The 12,674-nt window shown below is 44.4% G+C and overlaps 1 protein-coding gene across 2 annotated transcripts in view; it reads left to right on the forward strand.

Moving 5' to 3' along the window:
* The window catches only part of Adcy9 (adenylate cyclase 9), a 129,048-nt gene extending 117,891 nt beyond the window's left edge, over positions 1 to 11,157 (forward strand). For both annotated transcript variants that reach the window (XM_013121709.3, XM_005081664.4), the window contains exons 10-11: positions 2,697 to 2,738; positions 7,029 to 11,157. In XM_013121709.3, coding sequence (XP_012977163.1) covers positions 2,697 to 2,738; positions 7,029 to 8,220 — 1,234 coding nt within the window. In that variant the 3' untranslated portion in view covers positions 8,221 to 11,157. The remainder of the gene's footprint in view (positions 1 to 2,696; positions 2,739 to 7,028) is intronic.
* The last annotated feature ends 1,517 nt before the right edge of the window (positions 11,158 to 12,674 follow it).

Raw genomic sequence — 12,674 nt, forward strand, 5'->3', positions numbered from 1 at the left:
AAGATGCATGACTGTTATAGGATACTTACTTTTGTGAATGAGTTGGAATATAAAAAAGAAATGCCTGAAGGTATTTCACATGAGAGTCCAGACGATGAAAGAGTAGAGGAAAAGCCAGAGTGATACAGGCCCAAAATACCAGAACTCAGGAAGCTGAGGCAGGAAGGTTTAAAATTTTAGTCTAGCCTAGGTTACATAGCAAAACTCCATCTCAAGAGAAAAAAAACTAGAAGAGAATGCAGGGAGGATGGTGGAGAGACACACCTTTAATCCCAGAACTCAGGGGACAGAGGCAGGCAGAACTGTGAGATCAAGGCCAGCCTGGTCTACAGAGCAAGTTACAGGACATCCAGGGCTACACAGAGAAACCCTGTCTCAAAAGACAAACAAGCAAACAAATAAAAAGCACAAATGGGGGTTGGAGAGATGTCTCAGAGGTTAAGAGCATTGCCTGCTCTTCTAACAGTCCTGAGTTCAATTCCCAGCAACTGCATGGCAGCTCACAACCATCTGCCATGAAATATGATGCCCTCTTCTGGCAAGCAGGCAAACATGCAGATGGAATACTGTACACCTGACAAATAAATAAAACTTTAAAAACACCCCCACACACAGAAAAAGCAAAAAACAAAAAAACTAGAAGAGCCAAACTAGGTGGTACATGCTTATAATCTCACCACATGGTAAGTATAGGAAGGACAATCAGGAGTTCCGGGTCTTTTGTGGCAGTATGGTGAGTCTGAGACCTTCTGGGCTACATGAGACCCTGTCTCACAAATGAAACAAAAATAAAAACTACACTCTGGCAGGTGCTAGGGAGTAGAAAGTGTGATATGGACAGAGGAACTGGAGTCATACGATGGACCTCTGGAGACAGGATCAGCTCTCATTGTGACAAAATGAGAGCGACAGTTAAACCCTGTAAGATCCACGCATGGTGGTTCACACCTGTCATCCCAGAGCTGGTGAAGGGAGGTAGGTGCCCAAAGACAGCCAGTTTGAGGGTAGTCTGGACCACAGAGCTGAGACCCCATCCAATCAAACCAAGCAGGCAACCAGTCAACAAAATGAAATACAAACACCCAATATGGACAAAAACCAGTGAAATTCCTTTCTCCAGTAGGTTCCACCAGATGCATCATATTTGGTTCTTAGTTTGTTAAATGTGTCCCAAGTTTCCTATTACACACCAGCAACCATCTTTGTGTCTTTTGCACTTTGTCAACTAAATACATAGTTAGAAATAAAGTAGAAGCCGGGCATTTGTGGCACATGCCTTTAATCCCAGCACTTGGGAGGCAGAGGCAGGCGGAGTTCAAGGCCAACCTGGTCTACAGAGTGAGTTCCAGGACAGCCTCCAAAACAATACAGAGAAACCCTGTCTCGAAAAACCAAAAAAAAAAAAAAAACAAAAACAAAAAAAACAAATAAAGTAGAAACCTGGGTAGCAGAATGCACACACTTAGTAGTTTATTTAAACAGTCTGTGATTTCTTAAACCAATCAAGCTTCTGTTTGTGTAACAAACATCTAAATGTCAGACTTTTCTCCTAATTTTTTAGAATGGTACTTTCCGGATGCAGTGGATTTGCTAGAATCAGGTAGACAGGTTATTTTAAAGTTGCAGGGGGACATTTCTCCATTGTACTTTGCAGGATACCTAACATTCCTGCTCCCTAACTTATTATCACAGCCAGCTGGGATTATTATCCCAGCTGACCATGTTGCCCAGGTGCCCCCTTGGGATTGGCATTGCTGTCACTGTGGACCAGTGCTGGAGTAAATGCTGCTGTCAGCAGCATCAGATATGTCTTTGGGTGACCGTAGGGCAGTCCGTGGTGAATAGTGAACAGAGTGAGTGTCTGTCCTCAGCTCCGTACTATAAAACAGCAATGAGAACGTAGTCATGTTCCCTGCAAACCAAGATCAAAAAGGAGTTAGAAGTGGAGCTGCCAGTCACTGACTGAGACACTGTGACAAGTAATTACACTAAGTGAAATGAGGACATCTGGATTCACGGCCACCACAATGCTTTATACAAAGAGTATGAAACTCATCAACCAGCCTTTAACTCCAGATGCCTCGTGAACCACCCATGGTGATGTTCAGTCACAGCGCAGGTTTCTCCTAAAGTAGTGGCTTCCCAGCTGACTTCCTGCTACAACCCAAACAAAGCTTACCTGGAGTCAAGACCCCTCCCACATGGGGCTCCTCTGAGCCTACCGCCCAGTCCCAGTGGTTGCTGGACGTAGCAGGACCCTGTGCTTGTCATGTAGTAAACAAAAAGAGGTGTCTTAGTTTTCTATTGCTATGAAAAAACACCATGACCAAGGCAATGTATAAAAGAAAGGGTTTAATTGGGCTTACAGTTTCAGAAGACTGTGACCAATTGTGTACATCATACCCCCCCCCACCCAAAGGAAAGTTATGTAAACCCTTCTTGGGTTGATTTTATTTTATTTTTATTTATTTATATTTTATGTATGAATGCTCTGCATTATGCCTGCAGGCCAGAAGAGGGCACCAGATCTCATTATAGATGGTTGTAAGCCACCATGTGGTTGCTGGGAATTGAACTCCTGACCTCTGGAAAAGCAGCCAGTGCTCTCAACCCCTGAGCCATCTCTCCAGCCCCTTGGGTTGATTTTAATAATGCCTTTTTTGTTCTCTATAATATTTTATTCATTTTCTTTCCAGTTCCATAGTGATGTCACCCTTGGATACAACACAGAACTTCAGGTAAGTTTTCAACCTGTGGCCTGTGTCTGATAAATAAGAGCAGCCATCTTTCCACTCTTTATCTCCTGAGAGCATACATGCCATAAGTAAACTGTAAAAGTATGTGTGTGTGCACATGTGCGTGCATGTGTGTGTGTGCATGCGTGCATGTGTGTGCACGCGTGTGTGTGCGTGAGTGTGTGTGTGTGTTGAGAAAGAAAGCAATAAGTGCATATTAAAGTGTCCATTCACAGTTGTAGCTTACTAGGAAGGTGTCACTAAGACATTTTAGAGTTAGTTTAATTTTATGTAAGACTTCAGTGCATTATACAGGAATTCTCACAAATCAAAGAAAAAATATTTATCATCTAATAATTTTTACTTGGAGCCATCAAAATGACTTTACTGATAAAGGTGCTTGCCATGAGAATTTGGTCAACCATGAGAGTTCTGCCAGGAGAGTTCTGGGGATTATCCTGAGTTTGAGTGGTTGGAAAGAACCACCTCCACCAGCCTGCACACATGTTCCTCAACATGCATCCCCTGCGCTCATCATGCACACACATGCAGTAATGATTATAATTTAATAATATAATGCTTTGCATATCTGATGAGAAATTTTAAATAATATTTGAATTTTTAATTAAGTATTTAGCCCTTGCATTACTCTAAATTTACGTAAAAGTAAATTCTAAATAAAAGGTAAGAATTGTGTATGCTGTGAACCTGCACATCTACAGCCACACGTGCCCCTGAAATAATGCATGCAGACACACATACCACAAAAATAAACTGGAAATATTAAAAAAATGTTAATTTTCAAGCCTTTTAAGGGAGTTAATTTTCCAGTCTTATCAATAGTAAATAGGTTACAAGGAAAAGAATGAATGGCAAATTAAAGAGGAAGGGAAGGAAAATCAAAACAGAAAAACACTCACGGAACAAAAATCCCACACAGATGAAGGACAAAATACTCAGTTCACAGAAGAAGAAAATGTCACACATTAGCCATGATTCCCCCGACCCTGGGAATCAGGTACAGGGCACTGTACATGCTGCGCCAGTGTCCTCCTCTGATCTTCAGCTCAGCTTAAACTGGGCCCTCAAAAATAGTAACACGATGCCAACCGTGACATTCAATCCTGTAATACTCCTACTCTGGAGGCTGAGGCAAGAGGGTTGCTGTGAGTGTGAGGCCAGTGATAGTGTGCCCCCGTGTATACAGACCCCAGATGTTAGCAGGTACCGTGCCTTGCTGGTTAGAGCTGCAAGAGGCTCTTGCCTTCTGTGGGCTTGTTTGGGTTTTTTTTTTTTTCTATTTTAAAATCCCTCTTTTGCATGGCAATACACTTTAGCATGTTTTACATTAACTTCCATGCATGGTTTAATGTTCTAGTATTCATTCATAAATTGACTCTTACATTTATTCACCTCAAATTCCTCTGTTGGACTGGGCCATGATGGTGCAGGCCTGTCATCTCAGCTATGCAGGAGGCCAAGAGAGCAGGAAAGCCTGCATGGGCAGTGAAGTATGCTCAAGGCCAGTCTGGGCAACTTTTTTTGAGACCCTGCCTCAAAATGCAAATGAAAACTAAAGAGCTGGTAATAGCTCAGTGGTATAGCACTTGTCATCAGTACCACTAACACGCCAAAAGCCCTCTTTTTGAAAACTGACCTTGCTATTTCAATTTGAACTAGGATTGGCCACCTTCATCCATCTGTCTTAGAATAAGAATTGCTGGTTGTGATGGCCTATCCCATAATCCCAGCACTTGGGAAATGGGGGCAGGAGGATCAAAAGTTCATGGTCACCCTCAGCTACATAGCGAGTTAATTCCAAGACAGCCTCCAAAATCTCCAGTCTGTCCTACCAGAGCAGCCCAGGGGTCCAGTCCAATGTCAGGGCTTTTGTGATGGCCCTTTAGGGAGTGTCTCAATGGCCTCAACTCATTTTTTCTTTTTCTTTTCTTCTTCCTTTTTCCTTTCTTTTTGAGATAAGATCTTATGTAACCCATGCTGGCCTTGAACTTTCTGTGTACTCAAGGGTAACCTCAAACTCTTAATACTCTTGTCTCTGCCTCCAAAGTGCTAGGATGACAGATGTGTGTCACCAGGCCTTCCTAAATCCATTGTTTTAAAATACCCTTATGTCAGATATAACAATAAAACTTTAATTAAATAGTGTGGCTAAGGAATTAAGGTTTCTGTGTCCTAGACCCATCTCACCTGAGGACACATCAGCTTTCTATCCATTTATATTGACATAGTGACCAAATTCATCATTACATAAAATTTAACAATCTACCTTGGGCAATTTAGAAATGCATTAGCTTATAAAACTGATATGAAGTCGGGCATAGGTGGTCCATTACTCAGGAGGCAGAGGCAGGCGCATCTCTGTGAGTTCAAGGCCAGTCTTGGTCTACAGAGCTAATTCCAGGACAGCCTCCAAAACAATACGGAGAAACCCTGTCTTGAAAAACCAAAATAAATAAATAAATAAATGAACTACTAGGAATGGAGGGAGCCGGGTGTTGGTGGCATACGCCTTTAATCCCAGCACTCAGGAGGCAGAGGCAGGCAGATCTCTGTGAGTTCGAGGCCAGCCTGGTCTACATAGGGAGTTCCAGAACAGCTTCCAAAACAATACAGAGAAACCCTGTCTCGGAAAAAAAAAAAAAAAAAGGAATGGAGGGAAGAAGAAAATTCAAATGTTAACATTAGCTGACTTGGATAGTAGAACAATGGATAAATCATTTTAATTTTTACTTTTCCCCCGAATTTTTTATGATTGAGCATGCAGTATTTTTAACAGAAGGAAAAAAACCTGAGCAAGTATGATAGCATATGCTTATTATCCCAGCACTTGGGAAGCAGAGATAAGAGGATTAGAAATGCAAGGTTAGCCTCAGCTATATAGCAAGTCTGGGCCAGCCTGGGCTACATAAAAAATATGGTGTCCCTCAGTGCTAATCTTCAGTTTCAGCTACAGGGCTTCTCGTTGGCATTCTCCTGCAGGAGAACAGCACCACTGGGAGTAGGTTCAGTCATTAGTCAAAGGGAATGGGAAAGTGCAGCCTCTAAAACAGTTTGAAGGCTGGGGCTCTGGGGCTATAGCTTAGAGAATGCTTGCCTACATGCAAGGCCCTAGGCTCAATCTCTGGCACTTAAAAGGAGGACTTCTTGGGGATGTCTAATTAAATTCTGAATGCACAATGTTTAAAATGACTCAATAATCCCCATATATGCAAAGGTGAGGATACAGAAATATCCCTGAAACAGTATTTTTCATCATAACTACAGTGTCTCTCATCATGAATGTGGTGTGTTTATGTATTAGATCACTCTCTAGCTCTATTTGTTACTTCAGAGGAAAGACTGTTCCAGTCTCTGTGCTGATTGACTTTCTTACCATGTGCAAATACTACTCCTAAGTGTATATACCTTATATTGTTTTTGAAAATGCTAAGATTGTCTTAAATGGCTTTGGGAAAACAGAACTAACTAGAATGGGGGACTGCTTTTTGTTAAACTTTCATACCATACAAGCAGAGAATAGAGAAAATATAAATAGTCTTTGTAAAATGATGTCTATTTTCCAGAAATCTAAGAAAATATATCAGAATATTCAGTTTCTTGGGTATAGTAATGGTACTGTGACAACAAAGGGAAATGTCCTTATCTTGGAAGATACATACTAAAGTAGTTAGACCAGCAACTTTCAAAATGTTTAGGAAACAATATTTGTGTATATCAGTGTGGGGGGGGTCTGGGTGCACGTGTCAGTGTGTATGTGTGTGTGTTTGTGTGTCTCGTGTGTCTCTACATGTTAAGAGGAAAAGCAGAAAGGCAACATTTAACAGTTGTCAAATTTAGGTGAACAGCTTCCAAGTGTTTGCTTATGAAATTTAAAGTTCCATGAAGTTGAGATTTTCCAAAAGAAATCGTTGAGCAGAAATAAAAGATTTTTTAATCTAATGAGTTCTTTTAAAAAGCAGTTATAGCTGGGCTTAGCCGTACAGCATCGTGTGGGTATGGAGACAGGATAAATGCAAGGCCAGCCTCCAGCTACACAGCAAGTTCACAGCCAGCCTTGGCTGCATGAGACCTGGTTTCAAGAAACCAAATCAAATGTAAACAAAAGCATCCCTGAAGCCTGAAAAATAACCAGGCTGCTTTCTGCCGGCCTCAGGGTGCCGAGGGTGATACTCGGCCACACTCAAGGAGTGCTCACTCTCTGCACAGGTTTGGAGTGCTCCCATAATAGGTGTTCTGAGCAGTTGGGTCATTTCTCATCTCTCTGCTTCCCAGTGCCAACAGGAACCCATGCAACAGCTCACTGCTGAAGGACAGCAGGAGGACAGCAAGCCTCATAGGCAAGGAGCTTGTCCTCACCTTCTTCCTCCTGCTCCTCTTGGTCTGGTTCCTGAACCGAGAGTTTGAGGTTAGCTACCGCCTGCACTACCATGGGGACGTGGAAGCAGATCTGCACCGCACCAAGATCCAGAGCATGAGGGATCAGGCTGACTGGCTGCTGAGGAACATCATCCCCTACCATGTGGCTGAGCAGCTCAAAGTCTCCCAGACCTACTCCAAGAACCACGACAGCGGAGGAGTGATCTTTGCCAGCATTGTCAACTTCAGTGAATTCTATGAAGAGAACTATGAAGGAGGCAAGGAATGCTACCGGGTACTTAATGAGCTGATAGGAGACTTTGATGAGCTTCTGAGCAAGCCTGACTATAACAGCATTGAGAAGATCAAGACCATTGGGGCCACATACATGGCAGCATCAGGACTGAACACCGCCCAGTGCCAGGAGGGTGGCCACCCACAAGAGCATCTGCGTATCCTCTTTGAGTTTGCCAAGGAGATGATGCGTGTGGTGGATGACTTCAACAACAATATGTTGTGGTTCAACTTCAAGCTCAGGGTTGGCTTTAACCATGGACCCCTCACAGCAGGTGTCATTGGTACCACCAAACTGCTATATGACATCTGGGGGGACACTGTCAACATTGCCAGCAGGATGGACACCACTGGTGTTGAGTGCCGCATCCAGGTGAGCGAAGAGAGCTACCGTGTGCTGAGCAAGATGGGTTATGACTTTGACTACCGAGGGACTGTGAATGTCAAGGGGAAAGGGCAGATGAAGACCTACCTTTATCCAAAGTGCATGGACAATGGGGTTGTGCCCCAGCACCAGCTGTCCATTTCCCCAGATATCCGTGTCCAGGTGGACGGCAGCATTGGACGGTCTCCCACAGACGAGATTGCCAACTTGGTGCCTTCTGTTCAGTACACGGACAAGACTTCCTTGGGGTCTGATGACAACGCACAGACCAAGGAAGTGCACCTGTCCTGTAAGAGACCCTGGAGAGAGCCGGTCAAAGCTGAAGAAAGGTTTCGATTTGGAAAAGCCATAGAAAAGGATGACTGTGAAGACGCAGGAATAGAAGAAGCCAATGAACTCACCAAGCTCAATGTCTCAAAGAGTGTATGAGGCAGCGTGGAGAGCTGCCGAGGTGCTCTGTTCATCCAAACACAATAATATTTGTAGTGACAGGCTGACGTGCTGTCCAGCACCTCCGTTTCTGTTCCTGGATGTGGTGTCATGTGGTCATTTCAGCCCTAATCTCTGTGTGGATCGCAGTTATTCAGGGCCCGTTCCACCCATTTCTTCTTTCCTTTACTCCCTTTCCTGGAAGCCTGCCCCCGGCCTGGGGGATCCATTCAGCAATGTGGAGGAATACAAGTGCCTTCAGGGTTTGGCCTTGAGTCTAGGGCTGAGGCCACTGGTGGAATCATGGCCCTGAGTATTATTTGACTTATTTAGGGGGAAAAAAAGCTGTGGTTAAGACACCATTTTTATTGCCTTTTCTCACAAGTTTTTTTTTCTCATACAGTGTTTTCCGGTTTCTTTTTTCTATATATGTAATAGTGTTTTCCAGTCACCTGGCCTTTCTAAGCACATACATACACACACACTTGCATTTATGAATCTGACATAAAGTGCCAGTAACTCATCTGGGGGAGGGGCTTTAAAAGGGGAGCAGGGCTGAGAAGCTCAACAAGCCCCCTCCTGGCATCTCTTGGGTACCTGGGCCCATATTCCTGTGTCCCATGAATGGGCCTCTCTGTCCCAACACTGGGCAGTTTCAGGGGCTCATCTGCAGGCAGGCCAAAATTTCATATGCTCACCAGACACAAAGCTTACAAACCAGGCCTCAGGAATCTCAAAGCCGTGTTTTCATCCTGACCCTCCACAGAGGGGTCTTCCAGCCAAGAGCAAAGATGTTTGTCTCAGAAGCCGACTCATCTGAGGGAGACATTCAACCATTTGAAGGTTGCGTTTATTTATTTATTTATTTATCAGAACGTGTATTATGGGGAGGGGCCACTGGGTAGTTTTGGTGGAGACAGTCAGGGAGTGGGCAGGACAGTTTGCAAAGGACACAGCAGACCAACGACAAGATGTCCCTCTATGTTTCATGTCTCATCCACTGTGGCCTACAGTGCCACCCAGGGTGCTGCTCCTCCTTGTGGGGATCCAGAGTAAAACTGGCTCGGCTCCAAGCAGGATTCTGCAGACCTTTGTCCGTCCCTCCCACTATTGGACTGCACGGGCAGATGTGTGGTGGGATTTAATTTTGCTGGCCAATTCAGACTCTCAAAAGGGGTTTCCTATGGTGCACCGAAGGACAGAACCATCTGTATGCCAAAGGAAATGCGAACAGCCAGACACAGACACTAAGGAAAATAGTGTTCATGGTCCTGGTTACTAACCTTGCTTGTAATTGTGTCTTTCCATGTTGAGTCTCAAGTTTATGCTGCATGGAACTCAGGCTACGGTTGCCCTGTCATCATCATTTTTCCAGGTGACAATGGTGTGCAGCTCAGAGGCAGCTGAGAACCAGCTCTGTCTGTTGGAGGCCTTCATGCCGTGCCCTGTGGTGTGTTCTTTCACTGGTAAACCTCACTGTATAATTTTCACATCTGAGTTGAGTCCCCTTGTCACTCATCTCCAAAGATGGACAGAACCTGCTGATGCCAGCAAGGTGACATCTGAGTTCTAGTCAGCCACTTCCCCTGGGGACACCTGGGATGGCCACCCAAGCATCATAGCCACGCCAGGACCCAGAGTGTTCTTAGTGACTAGAAGATTCTCTTTCCCAGTTGGCTCCCTGTTGGTCTTCCAATCGAAGAACAGATAGTTGTGACAATACCTCTTGCTTCTAAAGAATGTATTCTTGTACAATGCCACAGATTTTTTCCCTTAAAAACACTACCTGATTCTTTCCTTGTACTAAAGATTTAGGGCATGTTGGGTTTCCTCCTATCAGTATTAGGGTGTGCATTATCTGAGTGAGTGAGAGTCTGTCCTCCACCTCCAGGCTGCATAGCCTTGAGGAGCTAGCTGGTTGTCAGTGTCTTTGCAGTCTTAGTTCAAGATGTGCTCTACCAAGTTCATCACTACACACATCTTCCCTCTCAAATGCGCTTCCTTTCTCTGCTACAAACCTGTTTGTGATTCTTGCCTAGCCCACCGCCCAACCCTAGACCTGCAAACCAGCTGCAGAGAGTCATTGGCCTTGAGCAGGTGGTCCCGTTCCGCACTGTGCGAATGGAGCCCTGGATGAAGGGCAGCTCACACAGAGTGCAGTGGTCTCAAGAAACACCCTGAGCCTTCCTGAAGAACCAGTGCAGACATCCTTTCTTCTTTCAGGGTCAGCTCCCTGCCCCAAAGCATACCTCAACCCAGAACCACAGGCTCTCCAGCATACCTGCTGTGCAGCCTGGGCTGTTGGCATTGAACAAACAGTTGGAGACAGTTGGGCTTCTAGGCAGTGGACTCGCGTGTCCCTCAGGTGGCAGTACTCCTTAGGAACCTAGGGCAGGAAGCAATACTCCAGAACTGAATGTGTGTAAATACTGCTTTGCGTTGTAATTGCTCCTTCCTCCTCGGCCCCAGCTCAGACCGATTTTATACATCTGTATGATCAAGCACACATCATTTTATCCCGCGCAAATGAACATAAAGCATCAGCTGTAAACCCTCAAACTGCTTGACGAGCCCACAGATTGTGCCACACCTGCGCATGGCTCCCTCCACCCTGGCTTCACTCCTGGGGACTGCACCTGCACATTTACACACCACACAGAGAGCCAAAGGCAGTGTGCAACTATCACCTGGGCTGTAGTCACTTGTAGTTTCCAAAGAAAAGTCTGCATTTGAATTTCTTGATTTTTCAAGCTCAGCACTTTTTGATTGGTTGTTTTGAAAATCGCATCATGCCTAGAACCTGAAATTAAATTAGCAAGAACCAATTATTTGTGTTTCCATGTTTCCTTTGCTCTGCTCTTTTTAAATTGTTAATTCTAAGAATTTCAAAATGCATCCACTGAAAAAAAATGGATATTAAAACATTCTAAAACTTAACTCTGGTGCCTGGTATTCCTGATTGAAAAACCTGTCACTCCATCAGATTAGGCTGGCCCTCTGCCTACCCCTTGTATTTCCTGCAACTTGTGGCCAAAACAGGAGGATTTACTTTTTCATTCCCATCATGGCTTTAAAAATAGGAAAATGCAAAACAAAACAAAATTCCACTTTTTGTGTTTCTGGGGCTTTATTATTATTATTATTATTATTATTATTATTATTAAATGAATTCACCTGCAGTTAACGTTGGTTGAGAAATATTTATTTTTACACAGAACATTAAAACTCAGGCTGGAGAGATGGCTCAGAGGTTAAGAGTACTGGCTGCTCTTCCAGAGGTCCTGAGTTCAATTCCTAGCAACCACATGGTGGCTCACAACCATCTGTAATTAGATCTGGTTCCCTCTTCTGGCAGAACACTGTATGCATAATAAATAAAATAAACGTTTTAAGAAAAAGTTAAAACTCAGGCTATAAGACATGTTGTACATTTGACAGCTTCCCCGCTTCATTAGGAGTTTTTCATGCAGCGTCTTAGGGGAGGGATTGAGTAAAAAACACAATGGGTTTCTGCAAGGCAGCCCAAGGAGCACACGCCTCACGGTGATTGGTGACTGCCCTGCTGCCTCCTCCTCCTCTAGGTCTTCTTTCAGAATCTGTTACAGAACTCACTGTGCTTGGGGACCACACCTGTTAACTGCCGCTTAGGGGATGGTGACAGGAAGACGAGGAGTTTAAAATCAGACTCGGCTATAAAGAGTCCAAGGCTAGCCTGGGCTATGTGAGACCCTGGCTTTGTTTGTTTTTTAAAGTTACAGAATCTCTCCCCAGAAAAACTCACATGCCACTTTGTACATACCTTTAAAGGTTTGTAGTGCCTCTCAATCCAGAACCAAATCATAGCTTGAAAGGGTATGGAGCCTCTTCACCTGAAGGCTTCTCCTGGTTGGTCAAGAGTTGGTGAGCAGTGTGAAGACATAAAGGTACTCTGATAGGCTGTAGACTCTAGGGAGGGAGGTGAGTGCATGGCCTCCAGCCACATGTCTATCAGCCTGCAGAAACCCACTTTCTCCTGGACCCACTGAGAGCCAGAGCACATCGCCCTGAGCAGCGGTTTTCCTGCCCAGCGGTGCTGTGGGCTTCCCCCAGGAGCTCTTCCCTAGCAAGGGAGCAAGGATCCTCACGTGCAGAAGTCTTACAGGAACGTGGTGCTGGGCTGCAAAAGGCATTGGGGACTTAGACAGCTTTGCAGACAAGAAAGTCAGTCTCTAATCTTTACAGTACAACTTATCATTTGTGGTTTCTCTTTCATCTGAGATCTTTTTTGCATATGGTTGCTTTTCTCTGCCGTCGCACACTGTTGTTACAGCTATCTGAAACAGAGCCCCAGGACCTGGAAAGAGGCTAAACTGGAGGAACCCGCAAGTGAGAGGGCGATTTTAAAAGCTTACATTTGCACATTATCTACATGTACATTTTTTATTTGTTTTGTTTTGTTTTTCGACACAAGATTT

Source organism: Mesocricetus auratus, unplaced genomic scaffold (genome assembly GCF_017639785.1).
Source record: "Mesocricetus auratus isolate SY011 unplaced genomic scaffold, BCM_Maur_2.0 Super-Scaffold_100007, whole genome shotgun sequence".
NCBI lineage: Eukaryota > Metazoa > Chordata > Mammalia > Rodentia > Cricetidae > Mesocricetus > Mesocricetus auratus.